Genomic DNA, 25,546 nt, shown 5'->3' on the forward strand with positions numbered 1-25,546 from the left:
CGTTAGAGATTGTATAACACAGTAAATTCAGCAAAGGTGGCTGCAGCATAAAGCCTGTGAGATGTGCTTTGCTTTTACCTCTTGGGGATGGCATAGCTGCAGAGATAATTTTTTTCTGTATTGTTGTGGCCACACAGGCATACATACATGTAATAATGTATCTATAGAATATATACAACATAGAGAAAATTATATATTATTATATACATAAAACATCTGGCTATAAATATAACTGTATAAGGAGAGGTTTGTGCAAATCAATACCCGGTGTAAGGACACAAAATTGTTGACATTTGTTGCCTCAGGCTTGAACTCTGCAAGCATCAGTTTTTGAATGCACCAAGGGAACACAGAGTGCTGCTCCACACAGAACTACATATACAAGGGCAGGTGGTCTTTATAGTACCTGCAAACCAAAATGCTGGTCCTTTTCACCACTCTAAATCTATGTCCTTGTGTGAGGCGGCACTTGTGACTGATACTGCAAATTCAGATCTGCAGAGTCCTGTTATAGCTCCTGGTATCTCTTGCTATCCAGGAAATGTAGCAAGGAAGTTTGCTGTGGCTAACACTGTTGCTGCTGACTAAGGTGCTGATGGCCTTGGCAATGTGGGAAAGCATTTACCAGCTGGTAAAGCTGAAGTATGATAACCAGCATGGTGCTCATCTGTGAGGTACTTTAAATCCACAGAGATTCACATCCCAGATGTGCAGTTAGTCAGCTCATCTAGCAAGTATTCTTTTCTAAAATGGCACTCTACACTGATAAATATGTGATGTATCCCTCCTTTCATAGAAGATTATATCCCTACCAGAAAATGGGTAAGCTAATAATAGAGCTGAAGAATGGAAGATGATATGTACTTTATAGATCATGTCAGTTCTTCACTCAGTGGCCATTCATTGTTTATGGTCATGCAAAACAATGCAGAGGATACTAATACTGTATTCATGGTGTGGTGATTCTATGGAAAGATTGTGCATTTTGTTTATTGTATCTCCATCTACATACAGGTGAGTATGCATGCAGGTACATTAAATAAATCACACAACTCAAAAACTGACTTATGAAAGTCTTTAATTAGATCGATAAACCTTCACTATATTGTTTCAGTTTGAACATTGAGAAACAGATTGAATAACCACAATATTTAAAAAAATCCCAACAAGTAAAAAAAAATGGTTAATGTATTTCCAGGTGTAAAACTTCCCAGATTTTATTCAAACCATTGGCATTGGAAAAAGACTGTGTTTTGCCACCAAAAAGTTAGTCTTTATCCCCTAGATTAGGTAGCAAACATCTTTTGTTTAGCTTGTTATCGACATGTGCAGAGGGTCTCCAGTTCCATGGTTCTTTTTGTGCAAACAGAAAAGTTATCTGCTTCCTCCTACAGGTAATTAGTCAAATGAGAAAAATGAGTGTATTTAAGGAAAAGTGGAACAAAAAGTCGGGTGTTCTTTGCAAACAGTGCAAGGGCATAGTATGAGTGTTGAGCCTGACTGTGCAGTCAGAGGATGCAGGGTTTCTTGAAGATCTGTGTCTGAAGAAGAGAATGGTATGAGGTTCCCCAGCATGTAGAACATCTCTCTCTCCAACCCCACTCAGATCCCCAAAAGTTATTAATAGCCCTTCCATCTGAATTGACCTCAATAGTAAGAGTCTTTGGTTTTTTTAAGAGTGTCTTTCTGGGGCTGTCCTTTCAGACCAGTAAAAAGACAAAGCTATGCAAGATTATTCTGATTATTCTCCAGCTGGCTACCATCTGCTTTTCAGCTAATAAGTACTCTGTCCTCCTAATTCCTGTCTGAATTTTCCCCTACTTCACACCAGTCAGTGTAAAACATTGGGTTGTACATTATTACATTCTAATCGGAATTCAAAGATAAAATCATTTGCAATCCAATGTTCTCTCCAAAGAAAATAGCGGAAAATTCCGTCTCCTCCTAATTTAAAATTTGCTAAAATGCACTTTCTGATGTAGAGATATAAAACAACCAGTTTGAAATGTGAGAGAGTGTGTTTTGTAGAATTTGTTTGCGTGGGACCCCTAATGATTGAAACCTTCCAATGAGCATGTATGAGTCTACATGATGCTATTTATTGTCCCATAATATACTAACCATGGTCCTTAGGTTAAGACAGGGAACAAAGCTACCTCAACTTCTGTATTTGTACCTCACCTTCATACTGCACTAGGTCTTAAGCGCATATGTCCCTTTTAGAACTAACTTCTAGTGCCAGATTTAACAGTTTTCATACAGCAATAAGTTTGACCTTGAAGACCCACATGATTTTTTTCTATTATGCCTTTGTGAATTTTGCCTTGGATTTCAATGGCAGTAGAATAGGTACTTCCTAGTCAGTGAATGCCAAATACAAAGCTACTGTAGTAGCATCCTTATGTTCATGAGTGCACATAATTGCTAATGATTCACTGCATTTCATAGTAAAATACAGTGCTGTGCAAATAAGTGTTTTGATGAGATCTGAGTTTCTGGCATCAGATCCCTACTACATGCCAATTTTTTCTGTAGCTCTTGCATCCTGCTTCCAGGCAGAAAAACACTCTGTCCCTACCTGAGACTGTTCAGGGTAAGCTACCAAATAGAAGCTGCACATATGGAAGAATGCACTAAACATATTGCCTATGCGACTAGAATATAATGCAGTTAATCTAACAAAGTAATGAAATACTGTCTGTGAAGCCTTTTTGGTCCCTTTTGCTTTCATGAATAATATCTCTTTTTCTGTTCTTGCCTCACTAGAGCAAAGTACAGAGCCAGATTTTCAAAGTATTTAACCCTTTTCCACTCCTTAAGTAATGAAACTGTAGGTTGAAAAAGTACTAGTACTGAATCTATCAGAATTGACCAAGGGTTTTACCAATGGTTTGGGGAAATGCTTTGCATTTAGCAAAGCACTTGAAAATTTCAGGTTGCAATAGGTAACAGAGCCAGGATTTCACAGTCAGGATGTAACAGTGGTTACAATGAAACGGTCCTGGGACATTTAAACTCTGTGTATCTTGTTGGAAGAACCGTTTGTCCTTGAACAGCCACAACAAGAGTTCTTAGAAAAATTGTCTTCTCCTAAAGGATGGAAGGAATTTTAAATTGCAACAATAGGCTTGAGGCAGAAAGTTTGGGTGAGGTCTCAGAAGGGCAGAGGGGTCCTCTGAGCAGATCTCAAATTAATATATCGCTATGCTTATGCTTTCTGTGACCTGCTCTTGCGAACAAATTTGTACTGTAAACACACCTATGCATGGTGCGGTGTTTTTAAGTAACAACATTAAGCATAACCATTTCTGCATGCATCTGACAATAGGATAGTCAGGGCTAATCCATGCAACTGTTCTGAACAGAAAATAGACCGTGATTTAAAAAACAATGATAGCTGGATCTCCTTGCCTGGTAAAGACAAGGTCTGGAATTCCTCCACTGACAGGACTGTTATATTAAAGGTAATGCTTACTGATGAAATTGTGCCAGAGAGAATTAAAAGTGAATTCTAGATCTGCTCTCTGTGTTGTTTCTGAAGACCATACATAAAAGGGCCCGTTGTACCAGAGAAGTAACAAATCTGCTGACAGTCGTCCCAGTAGGGATTGCATGTTCAGACTATCTGCAGTGTTGAAATGGTCTCAGCATGAGCTGCTTTGCAGCTGATGCCCCATGCTGTGTCGTAAGAATGTGTCAAGAAAACTACTCTAGTCTACATATTGGGAAACTCCTCTGCAATGTTTAATATGATTGATACCAGAAACTTACACAGAAACCTTTCAAGACTCGGAAAATCTCCCATGTCAGAACTGCATTCTCTAGCAGTATGGCTTTACAGGCAATGTGTTGAGATTCAAGTTTCTGAGCGCAGATTGTGCTCTGCCTATAAATACATCAGTCCCTAAATGCTCATAAAAATCAGGCTGGAAGTGCCTTTGAGACCTGGCAGTTACCCATCTCTAACCCATCACTACAGCACCTTTAGTGTGAAAGGTATTACACAGAGATGCAAAATGCCAGGCCTGTGCTGCAAGAACTGACAATTTAGTTGGATGTCTCAACACAACAGCTTACATAGAATGGATGATATAGGGTCAGATTCTACCACCCCGGTCAAGAGCAGGAGCTCATTCTGCAGTCTGGTATGTACCAGGAGAAATGCTGAGAGGGGGTCATAGTGGCTGTTACTCTGCTAATTACAACATAATAAACAGTTACTGGAGCCAGGACTGTGGAGAGGTTGGATCAGATGCGGAGGAACTGCCTGTGGAAGAGCACCACATTTCTGCAGAATGCAGATCAAGAACACAATACTGATCCCGAGGGACACACACCCTGAGCACACTCACCTCCCACTCGTTCCATTCCAGGAAGAAAGGACCAGCTATCGTTTAGTGCCCCAGGAGGACAAACTGCACACTGATTAAAACTCCAAATTTTCTGTTAAAGGCGGCTTTGCAATGATCAGCTTGTATGACTGTAAAACTGCTATTTGTGACAATAGAAATTTAAAAAAAGAAACATAAAATTGCCCTGTGATCTGTGTATTACATTGTTTCTTAAAAGAAGGTAAACTCCACCATAGCACTATGACAAATGCTATTCTAAAAATAAATTTTATATATCTTAGGAACTTCTGTGAATGTCCAAATCACTGGTTTTCTTCAAACGCTAATATATGCCCTGCCACCCATACTGTAGGATCAAGCAATATGTGGCAATTGAATTCAATAAGACCAGGCGCTAAACCCACAAACAGAGCTCCTCTACAACTGCATGCGTTGTTTGGAGGATAGCATTGAGGACAGGAGTGGTATTTTTACCCAGAGGGGTTTTAAATGTAGCAAGGAGAGAAGCTCTCATCTCTGGATCATGGCTTGGAATCACATCCCAAGCTGTGGTGTCCTGAAGTCAAATTCAGAGCCAAGACTAGAAGCTGCCTCTGAAAAGCATTGTGATTATTCCTGCTTGTTCCAAGCTCAGCACTGGTCCTACAAGTTCTAGTGGCCATCAGAAGAGACCACAGGAGCTGAATGAAAATAAAGCCCCAGTAACTCTCAGGCCTGGGCATGGTACCTGCATAAAAAGCTTGAAGCTGCTATCATGCCGTCTTTGATCAAATAAGTAGTAGGTTTCTACTGGTAAAACTATAGTGTACGAAAAATCTCACTTTATCTAAAAAAAAAACCCAAACCACCACACAAAAAACTTTCATTTTTAAGTGGAAAAATTCTTATTTTTAAAATGTCCAAAATAATCCATTTCCATTTCATCCTCTGCTTAACTAGCAGAAAAGAAAGGAAAAATCACAGAGAAAGAGATTTCAGGGGCAGTACTAATATATTTATTTAACTTCAAATTCCCACATGTTCAATAAAAAACTTCAGTGGATTTTGGTGGATTAGCCTAGAAATATTGCTTAACTTGTATTTTGTTATGAAATCTTACCTCAGCTAAATGAACGGAGGAAGGCATTGACTGTAAATATCACTTTTTAAACATACATTTTTTATATCTCTTCCTATATTGTGGGAAATTTTCACTCCCATTAAACTTGCTTTCATACAAAAATTTTCTTGTTTTTACACTAAGAATGGAATAAAGCACGACTCAGATCTGCATGGCTGTATCTCAGGTTATATATTTACCATTCTATTTGTCACTAGAGTTTGCTGTCTTGCCTTGTAAAACCCCATATAACTTTTGACAGGGAACATCTAATCCTACACAAAATGGAAAAACTTGACCTCTTCCTATATATATTTGCAGAGCTGTACAAATCTAGGTTCCCAGCGGGCTCACACTTTGCTCTCTTATGCAAGGCAAGCGATTGCTCACAACCCCAGCAAAGGCAGCATGCGGCTACCTGGTAGCCTGTTTTCTCATGGTGGGTCTGATCTTCAGGGATGCTGAACACCCATGGGCACACACTGAGACCCTCACCTGCTTCCCTTGGGAACAGAAAGCGATGAAAGACCCTACTTCTCATTATGTTCATTAGCAGTATTTTAGCTGTTGGCTTCAGAGGTCATGAAATAAGACTTCCCAGTGCCATCAAAGAGCTGCTCTGTACATTGCAGAATAAGGTCTTGGAGTGACTAAGCCTGCAGGAGACTATCTGCCTGACAACAACAGAGTGCTTTTATGTGGAAGTGGGAGTTGAACATGTCAGGGAGAGGGTCTGTTTTTGTGGCATTCCTTTGCTCAGTGGATAAAACTTGGGCTGTACTGAGTGTAAGTTTATTTACTCCCACAGAACTTTCACTGCATGCCAGGGCAGCAAAGTTCCCTGTAACCACCTATCGAGAGGCTTTACCTGACTCAAACTAACTAGTATTTTTTTAATTTATCCTAATAGCATCCTGATGTCCCAGCAAAGACTGGCCAAAGTGTTTAAATATTTTTTGGTCTGAAAGAGACCAAACTATCTTCTCTAAAAAATTGTATTTCCTCCTTCAGGAAACCTCTTCAGAAACTGGTTGTCTGTAACAATTTGACATAGGTTTCCAAACAAACAAACTAGCAGATGCATGAAGTTTCCATTCACTTTCCAAACAATTCCACAGGCAGTGAAAAATGGCTCATTTCAGTGGAAAATTCCTTGCCACTTTCTCCACATCTCAGGTTGCTACAAAAGAAAGGCTGTTTTTCTTCTCTCCTACCCCAGTAATTCAATGCATTTGTCTGATACAACATATGGTTGACAAAAAACAGCTATGTAAGAACAGTTATTAAGACTTCCATCACAGAGGAACTTTTTGGAGTTGTGAGAGTTTAGTTATAGGAACTAGGACTTTGTGAGATGCTAGTAAATTACTCCATGCTTTATAACCATTACCCTAAGAGCTCAACCCTTGGAGCAGCTGCTTAGCATGCACATCGTATTGTACCACATCTCTGTTACCTACACAGTACAGGTCAGGTAAGATTTTTACACACAGCATGGAATATGCAATTTACTGTTGGACAGAATAGCCAGGATTTGCGTTTCTGTATCTAAGCTGCAGGCTCAGATTTTGAATGGTTAATCCTCATTACTCACTTCATATTTCTCTTGCTATCTCTTGCTTATTTCTCATAAGCTGTGAACAAAAACATCTATCAGCCAGGTTCTCTGTTCCCTCCCCCCCCAGCAAAGCATGGCTTTGAGACCCCTGAGTGGACGGTAACCATTCATCACCCATAGAGAAACATCTGGCATTTTAGAAAAGGCACATGAAAATGACATTTTCAGAAGAGTCAGATCCAGCTCTGAACACAACCCATAGAAGTCTACTCCCTAAGTTACTTTAGAGGTACTGAAATGTATTTTTAAGACCCGAGTCCACTGACAACTGCTCTGAGTCCCTGCAAGGACTTGTGTTGTGATAATGTCGTAGTCTACTTGTCAAGTATGCCTATAAAATCCAAAAGCATTAGAAACATTCCAGTGAACTCAATACCAATGGGGAATGAAGCTAAAACCTGTACCTTGCATGCTATTGATGATGGATTAGCCTTTGAAAAGTCCCCTAAGCCCATCTGGCTCCTAGGAGATTTTCAGAAGAGCCCAGAGGGTCAGCACATCAATTCCTTGAAACAGAGGAAAATAAAATCCTGCCAGGAAAAAGAAGGAAGAGAGACAAATCACTTCTACACTCCCTAACATCGGCCAGCTATTGGAGTGCATGCTGACATCTCTCAAGCCCTCCAAAAAGGAAGTGACACTATCGCTAAGTCCCATTCAGCCATAGACCACCACATTCTTTCCTACAGACAGCTCCAGAGTTTTGATTCAGCTCTGGATCTCAGCTGACAGCCACTGCTGCCCTCCTGCCAGTGTGTCTACAGGCTTGGGTGCAATAGGCAACAGGAAAATAAAAGGGAAGGAAAAGGAGAAAATAAAATAAAAGTGTAATTTCTTTTTTCCCAAAATGAAGAATTGAGTTCTTTAACCTTTAAACATGCTTGTTTACTTACAGAAAGAGTATTTCAGGCACAAAAGGTTTGAGTATCAGTCACATACCGGGTTAAACTGTAATAGTATCAGGATTGTCCCATGCAGTGCAGTCAGCTATATTATCCCCTATGAAGAAGTTGAAGTTGTAGTTTTTGTATACATACATATATATATACAAAATATGCATCTTTCACACTATGGTCTCCTGGTCTGAGTTGACTCCAGTAGGGTTTATGTAACAACAGTATCTGTCATAAGGGCTGTTCTCCTTGTAAGAGCAGACAATGATACTGTCTTTAGGAGCAACAAAAATGTTGTCTTCAATGTCTGGGCAAGCAATGCTGTCCCTGGTGGGAGAAGAGCTCTTCTTCTCCAAGGCACTGTATGTGGAGCCATCTCCCACGAACACATTCCCCGGCATCTCTGGGTAACAGGTCTCCAGGTATCTCAGCATCTCCTCCTGCTCCACCTTTCTGATGAGGCTCTTGCACTCTCCCATGGTGGTGGTGGTGGTGGTGCAGATGGACACAGAGTCCTCACCCCGCAGCACTCTCCTGTCCTTCTGGTACACTTTCTTGGCCAGCTCGTCACAGCTGCCCTTGCCAGACTCCAGGTCCGAGGGGGTCCTCAGCAGCTCCATGACGTCCCGGTCCGTGACTTGCTTGCAGCATGGACACTTGTTCTTGGGCCATTTGGTGCAGCCGTCGGTCTTTCTGGTGAGGGCAATCGCGGCGATGCCTGGCAGGCAGATGGCCGGCCCGATGGCCAGCAGCGGGATGTCCCCCAGGGTCTCTCCCTTGATGCCGGACACAGTGAACATGAAGCCGAACACCAGGAAGACGCTGACCAGAGCCACCACCAGCCCCGTCCGGGGGTTGATGTCGTCGGGTCTCATGGTCCGCACCATCCTGCCGGCGTGCACGGGACCACTTCCCTTCACCGAAGCGGCCCCTCGGGGCAGGGGCTGGATGCTCCGCGGCAAGTGGCTGAAGTTTCCCGGGCGGTGAAGCGCCCTCCGCAGCCGGAGGGCGGGACGAGGACGGAGACGGGGACGGGGACGGGGACGGGGACTGGGACGGGCAGGGACCGGGCCGGGCAGGCGGGCGGGAGCCGTCCTGCCTCCTCCCTCTCCGAGCCGCTCTGAGCCGCGCTCCGCAGACCGCTCCGCTAAGGCGGGAGCGGCCCCCCCCCGCCGGCAGCCCCGCCGCGCCCTCCCACGCGTGACGGCGGGCCCGCGTGGGCGCGGCGTGCAGCCTTGGGCACGGGGCGGGGGTGGGGGGCTCAAGCCCAGCAAAAGGGCCGGGGGGGACGGGGGAGGGGGCACAGAATAGGGACCCACGCGGTTTCTAGCAGCCGGCGGACGGGGAGCAAGCGGCCGCCAGGGACACCTGCCCTTCCTCCCTCCTCCTCCCTCCCTCCCTCCCTCCCTCCTTCCTCCTCCTCCTCCTCCTCCTCCTCCTCGCCCAGCCCCGCCGGACCCCCGCAGCAGCCGTGAGTACGTGCACCGCCCACGGGTGCCGCGGCGCGGGGGGCTGCGGGCTCGGGGGTGGGGTGGGGTGGGGAGGCTCGGGAGGTTCCCCCCACCTGATGGGCAGCCACCGCGGCTTCGCTGGCGGCTGCCGCCACCCCGGGCAGACTTCCCCTCCCGGGCGGAGGGGACCCGGTCTGGGAAGCCGGCGCCGGACCCCACCGACGGGCGTCCTTCCCCGGGGTGCACCGGCCCCCGCTTCGGAAAGCCGGGACAGCGCTCCCTCTGCACGGCACGCCCCGCCCCCCCCCCCCCCCCCCCCCCCCCCCCCCCCCGCCTTTGCGGGGCTGGGATTTGCGGAGTAAATCCTCCGGACAGAGAGCAGTCCTGCGCCAGACTCTCCTTTCCCGGGTTAGGTGCAAGTGGGGAACAAGGCTTTAGGAGATGCTCTGCTGCTGCTGCTGAATTTCATCCCGGAGGAGGCCTGTAGAGATGAAGCTTCTCACGGCGTTATCATCTCCCCAAGACCCCAAGAACAAATCTGGCTGTTGGGATGCACCCCACAGGGTTTCCCTTGGTGTCTGAGGCAGGCCGTAAATCGGCTGTGATGGTGATGTTCAGCCTCTGTGTTTTGATGCACGTGGGTGATGGTAATACAAAGTAAGCCCCGCCATCTGAATGAATATAGGATCTGAAATGTGTGGGAATGTGAGGAGGAGGCTTATGAGCAGCAGCATTTTCGGGCCGGTTGCTTCAACATTTAATGTGCCAGTGACATAAAGGAGTAAATGCTTTCACCTGGGGCAGACATACTGGGAGATAAAAAAGGAGTGATACTAGAAAGCGTCCAAGAGAATTAAGAGAATAAAAAAGGACATCCTGAACTAAATTGTAAAACCATGTTTTCTGTAAGTTTTCCCATTAACATGATTCCTTTTCCTCAGACTAGAAATTTGGAAAGCTCAGAGAAGCCATTTTAGAAAACACCCAAACACCCATTGTATTTCAGCCATAAAAAGTCCTGGTTTTTATTCATCCTCCCTACAGTACAACATGAACAAAACACCTCTGTGTTGTAGAGTTCCAAGCTGGCTTGCAGAGAGCAAGCCCGAGAACACCAGAGAACATCCTGTCATTAATGGGCACAACTCCTGCTTTACAGGGCACTTTCTTCATAAACAGGGTGTCAAGTGATAGCCTTTGTTGTCTTAATTTGAAGGAAGAGTAAGTGTGGGAACAGAATTACACATACTGAGAGAAGTGTTTAAGTTGGTGGCAGTGGCCTGGTTTTGAGATTAAAAGTTTGTAATGGACCATGATCATCGTTTGAACTCGTCCTCCAGAAAGTTGTCCAGCAAAAACCACACCGAGCCTCTCATCTGTTGTGGAGCAGGCTGAAGCAGGAATAACTTGGACTCTGTTAGGAATACCCTCCGACTTGACTGAAAGACTTCAAAATCAGACTTTCCAGTTATATTTCAGCACAAGTTAACTTCTGCTTTTGTCACTGTGCAGGATTTAGCAGGGTGAGAAATGACTGTAGTGTCTCGGCTCGTATTTTCTGGAGTGAGAATTTGCTGCTTGTTTCCATCTGCTGTTATTCAGATATACAGCTTTTATGTCCTCACATTAGAATGAATAATGCCTTTTTTACCCATCTGCTAAGTTCTGGATGAAAGGAAGTGATCAACCTTCAGCCAGTCTGTCCCACATAGCTAAAATATTGTAAAGGTTATGTTATGAGTTGGGTTATGTTGGTAACTAATGCCGTGAAACTCACTATTCCTGCTCCCTGACCTTCTTTCACCTCCCCTCATACATTTGAATAGTCTTTAAGATTTCCTGTTGGGTTGGAAATTGGTCTTTTGCTGAAAAACAAACAATGTTGCTTGGGAATAGCAATTAGCTGTAGCTGTATTAATCAACAGTCCTTCAGAGAAAGGAAAACTGCATCAGTAGATGACACAGAAATGTAAATATCATTAGTGGCATCAGTGAAGGGGAAAAAATACTGTAAGAACTGCAGTACATGTCAGAAGAACTAACAGAAATAAGAATGGCCCTTCAAATTTAAACGACAGGGTTACTGAGATGGAAGAGAGAACATCTACTTTGGAACAGAAAGCTGTTAGTGGGCAGAAGAATACTTACAGAAAATGTCAGGACAAAGGTGGAAGTAAATGCCTCCTATTTGTCCCTTTTTGAGTGGTTTCCAAGACTAACAGTATGAAAATTGTATGCTTCCTGGGGGGGATAGAAAAGGGAAACCAACCACCACGTTCCAGGAAAGCATGCTACAATTGTTAAAACTGTGTTCCCAAGCTAGAAAGCAAGAGATCAGCAAGTATCCACTTGCACAACTGAGCAGCAATGCAAATGGTTGAATTTTCCATCCTGTTTATTACTAGAGAAAAAAATTGCTTCTTTGAGGTGAAATATGTTTCTGTTGTGGTGCCTTACACAAAAGGTTTGCATTAGCTAGCTTTGGAAAATCCAAAGTTTTAATTGAACAGACGGTGATGGTGATTAACAATATTTTATTGCTATTACCCATAACTTAAAATGTTCACTCAAAGCAAAATTGGAGCTGAACTTAGGGCAAAAAATGTGTTCCTATTCTACGCTGTGATTTTGTCAGCTCTTTTAGGATTGGTCCAATTGGATTAATCTCTGGAAGACACTTTTGGGAAGATCTAGGATTCATTAAGAGAAGGCTGAGAATGGACATCCCTTAACAGGGCAGGCAGAATGCTGCTATTGGACACTGGTATGTGTCATGCGTAAATAGGGATATTAAATGCTAAACCAGTATGTTCTGGACTGGGACACTAGTTTCAGCTTGCTCACCATGCATTTCCCCTATATACACAGTTTGATACAAATCCCATTTCCTGTCCCACATAGTTTAATGTAACGGATAATCAGGTAGTGTATGCCATCCTCTCACTGTTTGAAATTCATAGCTGAAAGCAGTGAGCACTGTTGGTAAAATATGTAAGCACTATTCAGGTTGAAAGCTTCTACAGAGGTGTCACCTCCCTAAGCTCCTTACGGCTGTGGTGTGGAACCTGGAGAACTGCAAATTAGAGCTGGCTTCAAATTGAAAATAAAGATTTTTAAAAAAGAGCTAATTCAAAGTACCGTTGACTATTGTAGTGTTAGTTGTGTTAAATATCAAGGGTGCCCAAAAGTGCTCAACCTCCTTTTTTATCATCTTTATCCATCAAAAGTAAAATACAGAAATATGAATGGCTCCTGTTGAGCATTAACTAGAAAGGTGGGAACATTAACATGTCAAAGATCTGAAAGTCTTCAGCAGCTCTGGTCTCATGCAGTGGTCTGAGCCCAGTGCATGTCTATAGGAATAACTCATCCTTCCAAAAGGGTTGGATCCCTCAGATAGGGATGACCCTATCCGCTTTTTTATCTCCACTGCTTTTAGCACTTGCCACCTCACAATGCAAATGTCATCTAGCCTTTATTTGCTGACCAGTTATATTGAGGCTGAAATATTAAGAATCAGCCAGTTGGGTTGTTACCGTTTCAACTTGAAGTAATGTTTTAAATCTATGGCAGGCTGTTTCATAGAATCATAGATTCATAGGATGGTTTGGGTTGGAAGGGACCTTTAAAAGTCATCTAGTCCAAGCCCCTCTGCAATGAGCAGGGAGATCTTCAACTAGACCATGTTGCTCAGAGCCCCATCCAACCTGACCTTGAATGTTTCCAGGGATGGGGTATCTACCACCTCCCCGGGCAACCTGTTCCAGTGTTTCACCAGTCTCATCATAAAAATTTCTTCCTTACGTCCAATCTAAATCTACCTTATTTTAGTTTAAAACCAATACCCCTTGTGCTATTGCAACAGGCCCTGCTAAAAAGTCTGTCCCCATCTTTCTTATAAGCCCCCTTTAAGTACTGAAAGGCCGCAATAAGGTCTCCCTGGATCCTTTCCTCTCAGCCTTTCCTCACAGGAGAGGTGTTCCATCCCTCTGACCATTTTTGTGGCCCTCCTCTGGATCTGATCCAACAGGTCCATGTCTTTCCCGTGCTGAGGACCCCAGAGCTGGATGCAGGACTCCAGGTGGGGTCTCACCAGAGCAGGGTAGATGGGCAGAATCACCTCCCTTGACCTGCTGGCCAGAAAGCTGGTTGGCTTTCTGGGCTGCAAGCACACATGGCGGCTCATGTCCAGCTTTTCATCCACCAGTACCCCCAAGTCCTCCTCTGCAGGGCTGCTTTCAATCCCTTCATCCACCAGCCTGTATTGATACCAGGGGTTGCCCTGACCCAGGGGCAGGACCTTGTTGTCCCTCATGAGTTTCACATGGGCCCACTTCTCCAGCTTGTCCAGGTCCCTCTGGATGGCATCCTGTCCCTCAGGCATGTCAACTGCACTGCTCAGCTTGGTGTTGACTGCAAATTTGCTGAGGGTGCACTTGATCCCACTATGTCATTGATGAAGATATTAAACAGTACAGGTCCCAATATGGGCCCCTGAGGGACACCACTTGTCACTGATCTCCATGCAGACATAGAGCCATTGACCACTACCCTCTGGATGTGACCATCCAACCAATTCCTCATCCACCGAACAGTCCACCCATCAAATCGATATCTCTCCAATTTAGAGAGAAGGATATTGTGGGGGACCATGTCAAAGGCCTTACAGAATTCCAGATAGACAGCATCCATAGCTCTTCCCTTGTCCACCGATACAGTCACACCATCATAGAAGGCCACTAGGCTGGTCAAGCAGAACTTGCCCTTGGTGAAGCCATGCTGGCTGTCTTGAATAAACTCCCTGTCCTCCATGTGCCCTAGCAGAGATTTTAGGAGGATCTGTTCCATGGTCTTCTCAGGTACAGAGGTGAGGCTGACAGGTCAGTAGTTCCCAGGGTCCTCCTTTCTACTCTTCGTAAAAATGGGTGCAATGTTTCCCTTTTTCCAGTCTCCAGGGACTTCACCTGACTGCCATGACTTTTCAGATATCATGGAGAGCGGCTGACAACCACATTGGCCAATTCCCTCAGGACTCTGGGATGTGTCTCATCAGGTCCCATAGACTTACGTATGTTCAGGTTCCTCAGGTGGTCACAAACCCAATCTTCTCTTAGAGTGGGAGGGACTTTGCTCCCCCAGTCCCCATCTTGCAGTCCATCCATTTGAGAGGTGTGGGAAGAGAGGTTGCCAGTGAAGACTGAGGCAAAAAAAGCTGTTGAGTACCTCAGTCTTCTCCTTGTCTGTTGCTACCAGTTTGCCAGTCGTGTTCATCAGGGGGAGTACACTTTCTTTGAGCTTTCTTAATTACCATGGAGAAACCAAAACAGCTATCTAGATAAACAGCTTCAGATCTGCTACATCATTTCTGTTTTTACGTAGGTTTGATGGTACAGATCAGAAAAGTATGGACCAAGATGGATGTGGTGAAAAGGGTACCAGTTGAATGACTTTTTTTTTTTTCTGGCACTTTTTTCTTAAACTCTTCTCTGAACCTTTTGTTTTGCAGATCTGATTGTCCTCTTCAGTCAGTGGCTTTGTGTCAAAGCAAAGCCTTTCTCTGACCAGGCAGTATTGTAAAAACCATGGAAAAGTGTGTGCAGCATATTTTTTAGCATCCTAAAGGGAGATAGATCTGGGAGGTGGAGTTTTGAATTAATGCGTTGCAACAGACTGCAGGCCTATCTATAACATCTCAGCCATACCATACAAAGACTCCACAAGTCCTTAGTAACATCACAGTTAAAATTAGACTCTCCTTTCCACCTTCCAGGCTCTATGGCAATGCTAAAACTTGACACAACTTGACTACTTCTGAGTGTGGGATCATGTAAGTCTTACCTATAATTTGGATATGAAACACAGGACCTGTTTTGCTGACAAGTTCTGTGTGGATTGGGATGCTCAAGTTTCAAGCTTTTACAGCAGCGCTCTTGTGCACACATTTGAGCCACCCCATTAGCTTGAGTAGACTATGGCATTCTGCTGAGGTCACTGGCACTTCAAACCTGCTCAAGAGCTGCTTCACAAAGTCCTTCCAGTTTGCTATCTATAGCAAGTACTCCTTGCTGAAGGTGGGTACTGAATGCCACATCCATTTCCAAGCCTTTTTTAACACTGTGTTTTCTTGGCCATATCCACAAAAGGAAGTACTTGCTAATTTCTTTGTGCTGTGCAAATGTGTGCTGTGATCCTCATACGCTTCAATATACAGATTCATTTTTTTTCCCCATTTCAAAAAACTTGTCTTTTGCCCAGCTCCACATACCAAAATTCCCTCATTTGTAGTTCTCAGGGGGTCTGTCTAGCCAGACCCTATGTCTCTTCCATATGGCTCCTAACTGCTCTCAAAGCCCCAGGCAGTTCTCTGTCTCTTCAAGTCCTCAAGCATAAGAAGTTCACCTGAGGGAGGATTTTTGGTCTCTGGCTGCTCACTAATGCCCCTGGGTCTTGATCTTTGCAGGCAATCATTTGTGCTTGACTGCTGCTTGCTGGCCGATTAGCCATAGGTCAGACATGGAAGGACTCTGTTGATGATCAACAGAGAGAGTCCGATCAAGAAACAAGTGGCAAAAGGGAAGTAGCAGATGCCTGAAGGGCTTGTGCTTTGCCACCGAGCCATCATACCAGGAGTGGGATTCAGAAACCCTGGTAATGAGTCATGCATCAGTCTTGAGGTGACCTTGGGGACTTCAGCAGGGTTGCTGTGGAAGAGGTACAGGCTGTTGTATGAGTCACAGCATCAGACAGTAAATACGCACCATAGGAGCAAAACCCTGCCCATATAATTCAATGGCAACTTTGTCTATCTGCATCATTCTGCCTGGTGTGTTTTTTCCCTTTGGGATACTTCTGATTAAATAAACTTTATTTCTTCTATCTAGAAGTACTCAGACAAACGATGCAATAATCTCAGGGGAGTCACCCACAAGTACTGTGTGTTATGCATAATGATGAATAATATGTATCTTGCTTTGTCCCAAAGAACACAGCAAACTGAAGCCCACACTTCTTAAAAGGCGTCTCTGATTGGAGTGTCTTGTTTGTGGAGAGAGAAGGAGGGAAATAACCCATGTCAGGTTGTCTTGACCTAACTCTACAGAAGAAGCTAATGATTTCCAATGTGCTGAAACACCTTTAAAAGAGTTTTAAGCATAATCATGTAGAAATGACCACATATTAGGGCAACTCAAATGACTAATTCTCTCTGGGAAGCTTGCTGACACCCTTCCTACCTGTTTAGGAAAAGTTAGTAAAAAACTAAGGGAACTTATCAAAAGAATATCAGCAATTCATGTTACTTGCAGGCTCTGGAAGACTGGAACCTCCCAAGCCAACTAAACTTGAAGCAAATGAAAATGGGGATGGATATTGTCAAATGCCTAGTCTATAGGTCATTTAAACAATGCAAATATCTTTTTCAAAAATCATCCCATGCTGTGGATGTGAAAGAAACAGTGAAATCTTTGTCATAACTGTCCTGATTGCCTGCCCCCTGATTATTTTGTGCCACATCTGCATCTTTGCCAAGATGTAGCAGCTAATCCTGGAAACCATTTCCAGGCATATGAATGACAAGAAAATAATCAGGAGCAGTCAGCACGGATTCATGAAGGGGAAGTCATGCTTGATCAACCTGATAACCTTCTACAATGAAATGACTGGCCTGGCAGATGCAGGGAGAGCCGTCGATATTGTCTACCTGGACTTCAGTAAGGCCTCTGACACTGTCTCCCGTAAGATCCTCATAGACAAGCTGTTGACGTGTGGGTTGGATGAGCAGACAGTGAGGTGGATTGAAAGCCGGCTGAATGAGCAGACCCAAAGGGTGGTGATCAGTGGCACAACATCTAGTTGGGCACCAGTGACTAGCAGTGTACCCCAGGGGTCAATACTGGGTCCTTCAACATCTTCAGTAATGATCTGGATAATGAAGCAGAGCACACCCTCAGGAATTTTGCAGATGACACAAAACTAGGAGGAGTGGTTCATAACAGAGGGCTGTGCTGCCATCCAGAGGGACCTAGACAGGCTGGAGAAATGGGCTGACAGGAGCCTGATGAAATTCAGCGAGGGGAAGCGCAAAGTCCTGCACCTGGGGAAGAACAACCCCAGACATCAAAATATATGCTAGGGGCTGCCCAGCTGGAAAGTAGCTTGGCAGAATAGGACCTCGGGGTCATGGTGGACACCAAGCTGAACATGAGCCAGCAGTGTGCCCTCATGGCAAAGAAGATGAATGGTATCTTGGGCTGTATTAGGAGGAATGTTGCCAGCAGGTTGAAGAAGGTGATCCTTCCCCTCTACTCAGAGCTGGTGAGGCCACATCTAGTTCTGGGCTCCTTGGTACACTAGAGACATGGACATACTGAAGGGAGTCCACTGAAGGGACATTAAGATGATTCAGGAACTGGAGCACCTCTCCTGTGAGGAAAAGCTGAGAGAGCTGGGACTCTTCAGCCTGAAGAGAAGGCTCAGGAGGATCTCATCAATGTATATAAATACCTACAGTGAGACTGCAAAGAGGACAGAGCAAAGCTCTTTCCAGCGGTGCCCAGTGACAGGGCCAGAGGCAGTAGGCACAAAGTGAAACACAAGAAGTTCCCTCTGAACTTCAGGAAACATTTTTTCACTGTGAGAGTGACCAAGCACTGGCACAGGTTGCCCAGGGAGGTGGTGGAGTCTCCATCCTTGGAGATACTCAAAAGCTGCCTGGACATGGTCCCGGGCAAACTGCTGTAGGTGACTCTGCTTGAGCAGGGGGGTTGCACCAGATGAATGCCACAGGTCCCTTCCAACATGCACCACTCTATGATTCTGTATGGCAGAGAAAAGGACGGATGAGTGTGAGTGTGTGCACGTGCATGGGCTGAGTAGCTCCTCAGCACTGTGTGCAGGGGCACTGGATGGAGGAGAGGGGCTAGGCATGTTTTACTGGGGAAGGAGATGCAAGCAGCTCTCTTTGAAGGGGGTGAAACCCTCTTGGTGCACCAGGAGTTCTCTGGGGGGAGGAGTGCAATGTGACACAAGGCATGGGACAGCGGTGTCCCTGAATAACGTGAAATATGTTTTTTTCAGGAGGCAGCCTGTCTGATCCCCATCAAATGCTGACAGCTTCCCTCTCCCGTCTGCTCCACCGGGACTGTCTGCCGTCACGTGCCTGGAGGCACCAGAGCTGCTTGCTGCAGTCCCATGGTGGATCCCCAGCTCTCAGGCACTTCCCTGGCAGGTCTCCTTCCTGCTGGCTTTGGGCAGTATCTGCCACTTCACCCGCTGCAGCTCCGCCAGCCAAGTGTCCCAGAGAGGTTTCCTCTGGCAATGCCTTCCAGCAGCTGCAGGGCCACAGAGGCTCCTTAGGGGACGTGTCTCACCTCAGCCCAGCTACCTGCTGGTGGTGACCACTGTGAAGAACTTTCAGGCCTTCTCTGAAGTCCCAGGGGAGAGTGATGTGCTACAAGACAGGTATCCATCAGCTCCGCTGTCCCGGTGAACGATACCCAGTGCTGGCAGTCAGGGCAGCTAGGGATCAAACCAACAGCATGTACACGCTGTGCAATTCCCCTTCTTGTGTTTGGCCTTCAGGTGCACCAGAGACCGAGGTCAGGGAGTGACAGAAGTCTGTCCAGGCTTCCCTCCCACACTGTGAGCTGCTGGAGACTGCCTGTAGAAGAAATGCTATTTGAGTTTGTACCCACAGGTACCAGCCATGAGGAGTTTTGGGGGAAGGAGGGGAGGAAATGGTTGTTAGGAAGATGCTGTTTTCCTCTGTGGATAATGCATCAAAGGGATGGGAATGGGTAGTAGCCATAAGGTCTCTGTGATGGAGTGGGGAAAAATCAGGAGATGTTCTGTTGTCCTAAGTAAAATGCCTGCCATCACCATGGCTCTTGCAGGCCATTGGCTGTCTAAAAATCAAAAGCTGACTTGCACATGCATGACTCATAAGAGCCCTCATTGCCTCAATAGTGGCTAACTGTGTACCTGATTGACCTTAGTGTCCTACTGACTAATTGGGCAGTTATGGAGGCAGCTTCACAGATTTTAGTGTTTCCTTTCTATTGACTCACTGCCTTTTTCTGAAGTTGCACCCACAGTATCCATTAACTAACAACTAAGCCATCACAGGTGGTGAGATGATGACGACTATGAGCCAGTCACGGTACTGCCCTGTGTCAGGGAGCAGTATTTAAAGGTAGGGTTATGTGTTCATTGTGCTGGGAGCGCAGCTGTGTGAGTGCTTTAGGCATAAAATACATTGTAGTGTTTACTAGATGAGGAGATGTATAACCACAAAGGGTGAAGGACGGTGATGGGGGAGGACTTTGCCAGTGTTATACACCTTTCAGTGTAATAGGCTGTTCTTGTACTTCAAAGGCATTCGGTGCAGGGGTGGGGGTGTTAAAGTTTTTATTGCTGTACACTTGAACTGACTGGAACACTTAGAGCTGGTAAAAACCTTGGATGTTAATATCAGGGGATAGAAAATGGCTCCTGATTGCAAGCGTGGGTGTAAATACACTGCTAATTCACTCCCTTTCGGTAGAACAGACCTGTGCCTCTGAAGAAACAGGGAAGGATGCTATAAAAACAGCTACATATGTTGCGGAGGAGGAGCAGAGCACAGGAAGGTCTCCAGCCAGTCCCCAGGAGTGAGGGGTTGGTGCAAACCAAGCCTCCGAGCACAGGCTCAAAATGGCCAGACCTGGACCCTTGGCCACCCTCGCCTCCCCTGCCCTCTGCCTGATGCGGAGGCAGCCCGCACCACCCGGGGCAGCTCCCTTCGGACAAGGATGTTGCTTACTGCCCCCCACAGATGGGCTTAACCTTGCCACTGGGTTTGGAGGGCACCAGTGAATATTTAACCAGTGCATTTACTATTGCTGGCCATTCCCACTCTTTCACAAGCCACCCCCTGGGGAGGCCCCATCCCCAGATCCAGCATCAGGTGTGAAGTGCCCTATGCCCTCTGTCAAGGGATCTCCAGCCTGCAAAGAAAGTCCTTGGGCCATGTGGCAGGCTCCTTTCTCGCTCTGCAGGCTGCTCTGAGGTATTGTGCAGTGCATGTGTGCAAAATTTTTTAATTCACTCCTGCCAAAGAATATATCTTTCAGTGGTGTGGTGGTAGGGAAGGCATGGTAACTGAAGCTTTGTAACAGGCTTTTTTCTCCTTCCTGCAAAGCGCAGGCCTTTTCTGCAGACTCTGGCTGTGTTTTGATTTCCCAGTGTACTGCACATGTGGGCACTCTATCTTCAGCTCGGCTTTCACATCCCCAGTCCCAGAAGCCCTGTTATAGTGGGACAGCTATCGGAGGTCCAGCTCCAAGACCTGGAGGTGAAGATGCTGCTAAAGGAGGAGCCGGTGTGGTCCGACTGCCACACTGCAAGCAGACAGGTGCAGCTCGTGCAGTGTCACTCTGTCTCAGGGTAAGGACTCTTAGGTAAGAACATCCTTGGGCTTCCTGTTGATCCCAAATGCTCTCTTCCCAAGATTAGTTTTCATTTTCCGTTCAGGAAGCAACCTTCAGTTGAAGCCACGGGATGTGGGCAGCAGAGACTCCTTGTCTAGACAGACAGCTCATCCCAGGTGTAGATGCTTGTTTTGGTCACCCCCTCAACCCACCTCCCTACAGAGAGTGAGCACAGGTCAGTCTGGGAGCCTTGTCTGCTGTGATCATGGTCTCTGAAAAGGAGCAACCAGCCATCGGTGTATGCTGAGAAGTACCTCGTGCTTTGACAGGAAGCTGTAATGTGACAAGATGAGTAATTAATTAGCCTTGTGCTGCCACAAGCATTTCCAGTCCCAGCTGACAACAGACTAATTAAGAACCTCCCTGTGGTGTCTATTTTAGATAACCATTTACTTTGGTACAAATTAACAAAAGGGTTTTCTAATGGTTTATTTCACAGGCGACTCATTAGATAAATTTATGGGACAAATAGCAGGAAATTGAATAGACGTTTTGAGTTCCCAGCCACTAAAAAGCCCAGACAATTTTGCTGAAGAGTGCTCTAATTTTATCAAGGCAAAACACTTGCTTCGTTCTGATTTTTTGTGTCACATCTTTTGTTCTCAGACATTACCTTAGCCCAAGTCCAGAGGCTTTGAAAACTGAAGGTGACTTTGCAAGTGCTGGTTCTTAGGAATAGATTGATGTCCCGACACCCTCCTACATCATTTGTCCAGCAGAGTCATTTGAGGTATTGCAGACCAAGCACCATGAGTGCTAAGTTCACCCTGTTATCAGTGTCATCTGTTTCAGCATCTTGGTGGAGGTTGAGGAACCAAACCTCATGCTACCCCTATGATCCCTGCATCTGTGACCATAGGAAACACTGATGCATGTGCAGCTCCAGGGGTTTCACAGGATCCCCCACAAACACTAAAAGAATCAGAAAAGGGCCTTATGTTCCTCAAACGGCAGGCAGGAGTGTCCTTCCTTTCCATGTTGGCTTTCAAATGTTAAGCTTGACCCTGCCTCATAACTGCACAAACACAGTTTGTCTTTAGGATGCTGCAGGACTCTCAGATGTAGTCTGGACCAGACTAGGGACGTGGGTTGACAGTGAACCCAGAATCAACCTGGTTATCTCCGCTCCAGGATCTGTCCTAACAGGAAAACATATGCAGGAGGATTTTATCTTCCCTCACTGCCTCTGCACTGCCTCATGTTTACAAAAGTATAGCTGCGAGTATGAAATATTTAAGTTCGACCCCAGATCAAGAGCGAGTGGATGACAGTAAAGATGGCAGATTGGACCTTATGTAGCAAGGGGTCGCACAGCTTGGGAAGGGAATTGGGGCTTCGGACAGGAGAAGAGAGCGAGGAACATGAGCTGGAAGGCCTTGGTGGGGGTTAGGGCGGCACTGTGGCAGCAATGAAATTCTCTGTGTGGTTTTCAGCAGGGTACAGTTCTCCAGGCAACTGAGATTGCAGGTACTTCCATCAGCACTAGAATTAATTGAGAAGGTCTCTTTGAAATGAGTGTTTGAGCATCTAATATATTTTCTTTTTCCTCTGTGGGGATACTAGCCAGTTCCCTGTTTTCAAACACCGGTAGAAACTTAGGTTAAAGCCTCAGAGATGCATTTTTCGTCTACATTTGGTTAAAATTGTGTTGTGGATTTGCATACAGAACAATTTCATTGGAAAAATTGCTAAAGCTAGGGATGCCTCCCTACAAGTCATCTGCTCAGAGCCACCTGCTCAGAGGCATACAGAATCATCTTTGTTTGTTGATGAAGGGGAGCATTTTCAAGCCTTTCTTCCTAAAACACTGTCCCAAAATAGAATCCCTAGATTCTTGTCTAGTTTAACTCATAGAAAGTGAAAACTCAAACCATTAGTGGTATTATCAATTTACATTTCTCAGCACCTAGTTGTGTGTAATTTTTGCCTTACTGCCCCTCACCCCCAGCAATTCTACGTGAGCAGAAATGGGAACATTTCCCCTGTTTCATGGCAACAGAGCTAGGCTGTGGAGGCTCCACAAAGCCACATGCATTGCGATTTTTATCCCCTGTTGCAGGCTGGCAGCGTGTAAGCTTTTCCTTCCCAGTCCTGTGTGACCCTTTTGGGTTGCAAGCAGCTACAGTGAATATCAAATCTGACTGTTTGCTGTAGCTATCTGCCTTGACCCTCCTAATCCTTAAGGCTATTGATGATTTCCTCTGCGGCTGGACGCTGGGATGCTGGTGACCCACTTCCCGAGTCTGAAGGCATCGTGGAGCATAGGGTAGCTGCAGCGCCCAGCAGCTCTGCTGAAGCTCAGTGCTGACAGCTGGGAGGCAGCAAGGGTTGAACACAATTGCTTCTGAAATGCACACTGCGCACTTCTCCTCAGCAGATGCTTCTGCCATAGCTGTGTGACAAAATGTGCTCCTGACTCACGAGGCCAGACTCCTTGCAGGTGTAAACTGGCTCAGCGCTACCAGCTTCAGTTACTTCCTGCTGAGGAGCTGTCCCTGAGCTCTCTGCCGAAAGCCTCCGAGGACCCTACTAAGCAGGGGCTTCTAGAACTTTTTTCTGAGGAGTAGCTTTATATAAGTGGCCTGTGCCACATTGATGTAATTTGCACCATTATCCTTTTCTGGCCAATACTCTGAGCATTTCATTGTGGCCTCCTGAGGTCACTGGCACTGGTGTGCTAACTCCTACCTGGCGCGCTCCTCCCTGAGCTGAACTCAGCCTGCCAGAGTTGTAAATTTGTCTACCAGGGGCACTTATGTCAACTGGTGGGTGCAGCTGTCAGAGCTGCAATTGTCACTCCTTTCAAAACCATCAGCTGGTTGGTTTTCTTTTTTCAACTTTAAATAGCTGTTTCCAGAAATATTGGGTGGCTTCTAAGGATGCTGTGTGCGTAAGACCTGCCCCCCCCCCCCCCCCCCCCAGGTTGTAAACTCACAAGTCCTTTGTGCTTTGGTGTGTTAACAGATGGGGTACTTCGGCATGTCACAGTGCGTGTGAGTCTGTCTGGCCTCTGAAGCTGACCTGATGTCTACTGCTGTTTTTCCAGAGCAGAAAATCTTCATGGGACCATGAGTCTAGGCAAGAACCTGTGGGTGAGCTATGTCTAAACTCCAAGTGACCACAACCCACTGTGCTACATATTTCTCTGCACAGACTTGCTCAGCCCCAGCAGAAACACTGAGCAGTGCATTGCACCCAATTATGCAGCTTTGTAATTTTGAGACTCTCCCCAGATATGCATCTTTGCTAGGTACTATCTTGTCTCCAGGTCCCAGACAGTTGAATTCAGTTTGTTCTGTACTCTTGGCTCCCTTTGGGAGCAAGCCTATCTCAGGGAGAGTGTGGTCTCCTGCTAAACATGCTGGAAACAGGTCTTGAGGCATGTAGTTCTTGGGCTTGAACTGGAGAGTATGATCCTATTTCTCTAGGAAGGGTACTGCTTCCTATTGTAAATCCCTGTCGTAACTCCCACTCTATTCTGCCCAACAGAAGCCACCAGCTGCCGTATTATCCCATGGCTTGTTGCAGTGTCACTGTCTTCAGCAAAGCAAGTTTCTAATGGTATTTTAGCATTCATTCAGACCCTGTGTCTCTGTCAGAGTCTCTTCCACAGTTCCTACCCAGGTGTTAGATGCAACACATGTCATCAGGCAGTGGGACAAAGACTGGATAAAAAATTCTTCAGCAACTTTTATTTGACAGACTCATCCACTGTGATCAAAGGCCCTGTCCTGATCCCATTGAATTTAATGGACATTTTGCTAATAACCTTGGGAGACCAGGATCTGACTCTCCCTGGTTTGTGGACAACACCATTACAGCTCTGGGAGAAATTAAATCCTTTCCTCTACTCTACAGGTGGCGGGGAAAGGCATGTATCATGCTTCCTCTTCGGATGATGCCTGTTCTCACAACTGGCCATTATTTGAGACAATAGCGGGTGTAGCATGTGTCAGAGGAGCGTGCTGTGGCAATTTCTCTCATCATCATACATCTAGCCCCGAGTCTGGAATATAGCTCGTACTGGACAGAGCTCAGCTAACATTATGTCCATGATTGTAACTGTGCATTGCTAGTCTGTGCAACCACTGGTGCTGCAGAACCCAGCTTTGAACTTCCACTTCTTTTTATTCTTTCCTAGAACACTTGGTAGAAGAAGGGGTGTTGAGACAATTTCTCTGTCTTCCCACCGAGATTTATATTTCTGGAATATGTCTCAAATGTACTTAGGGAAAAGGAACAAAATTCAGCAGTATGACTGCACTAGCAGAGCAAATGTTTTGCTTGTGGTAGCTCTTTTCCCCTTCGTATTAGTCCTGAGTTTGTTCTGGTATTCCTGAAATGCCTTGAAACACTTCATTCTTTAGAGTGAGCCGAAATGGTCCCTTGTGTGAAAGCTAGCTTTGGGAAGAAAGCACTAAGCCCCTTACGAGAGCAAAGCTGTGCCTGTGTTTAGACTGATTCTATCACCCTCTATGGCATTTGAGCTGATTCCTCTTTTTATGCCTATCACCTTCTCATTTCCTTTGGCTGGGATCCCTCTTTCTTTCTGCTGAAATATTTGGAGGGCAGGCGATTCCCTGGCTGCCCGCAGATGAAACGAGATCAGCTTTCAGTATTGAGTTGTGTAACAGCTGCCCACTGTCACTACAGAGCCAATTTTGGGAC

General features: G+C 45.7%; 1 protein-coding gene and 1 long non-coding RNA gene across 4 annotated transcripts in view; one reads left to right on the forward strand and one right to left on the reverse strand.

Annotated features, from left to right (window-relative positions):
* Nucleotides 1–1,071: 1,071 nt before the first annotated feature.
* On the reverse strand, nucleotides 1,072–9,167 carry TMEM215 (transmembrane protein 215). Its single transcript, XM_030005642.1, has one exon. It carries the CDS (start codon nucleotides 8,847–8,849, stop codon nucleotides 8,133–8,135), a length of 717 nt encoding a protein of 238 aa, XP_029861502.1. The 5' UTR covers nucleotides 8,850–9,167; the 3' UTR covers nucleotides 1,072–8,132.
* An 89-nt stretch (nucleotides 9,168–9,256) lies between these two features.
* Nucleotides 9,257–25,546, forward strand: part of LOC115337367 — a 35,410-nt gene continuing 19,120 nt past the window's right edge. For 2 of the 3 annotated variants that reach the window (XR_003922111.2, XR_003922110.2), the window contains exons 1-3: nucleotides 9,257–9,437; nucleotides 18,489–18,872; nucleotides 18,993–19,107. This is a non-coding gene — a long non-coding RNA (uncharacterized LOC115337367). Of the gene's footprint in view, nucleotides 9,438–18,488; nucleotides 18,873–18,992; nucleotides 19,108–20,589; nucleotides 20,835–20,903; nucleotides 21,048–25,546 lie in introns of those variants that run through there. The other variant, XR_003922112.1, reaches the window with a different exon arrangement.

This window comes from Aquila chrysaetos, chromosome Z (assembly GCF_900496995.4).
Source record: "Aquila chrysaetos chrysaetos chromosome Z, bAquChr1.4, whole genome shotgun sequence".
NCBI classification, from domain to species: Eukaryota; Metazoa; Chordata; class Aves; order Accipitriformes; family Accipitridae; genus Aquila; species Aquila chrysaetos.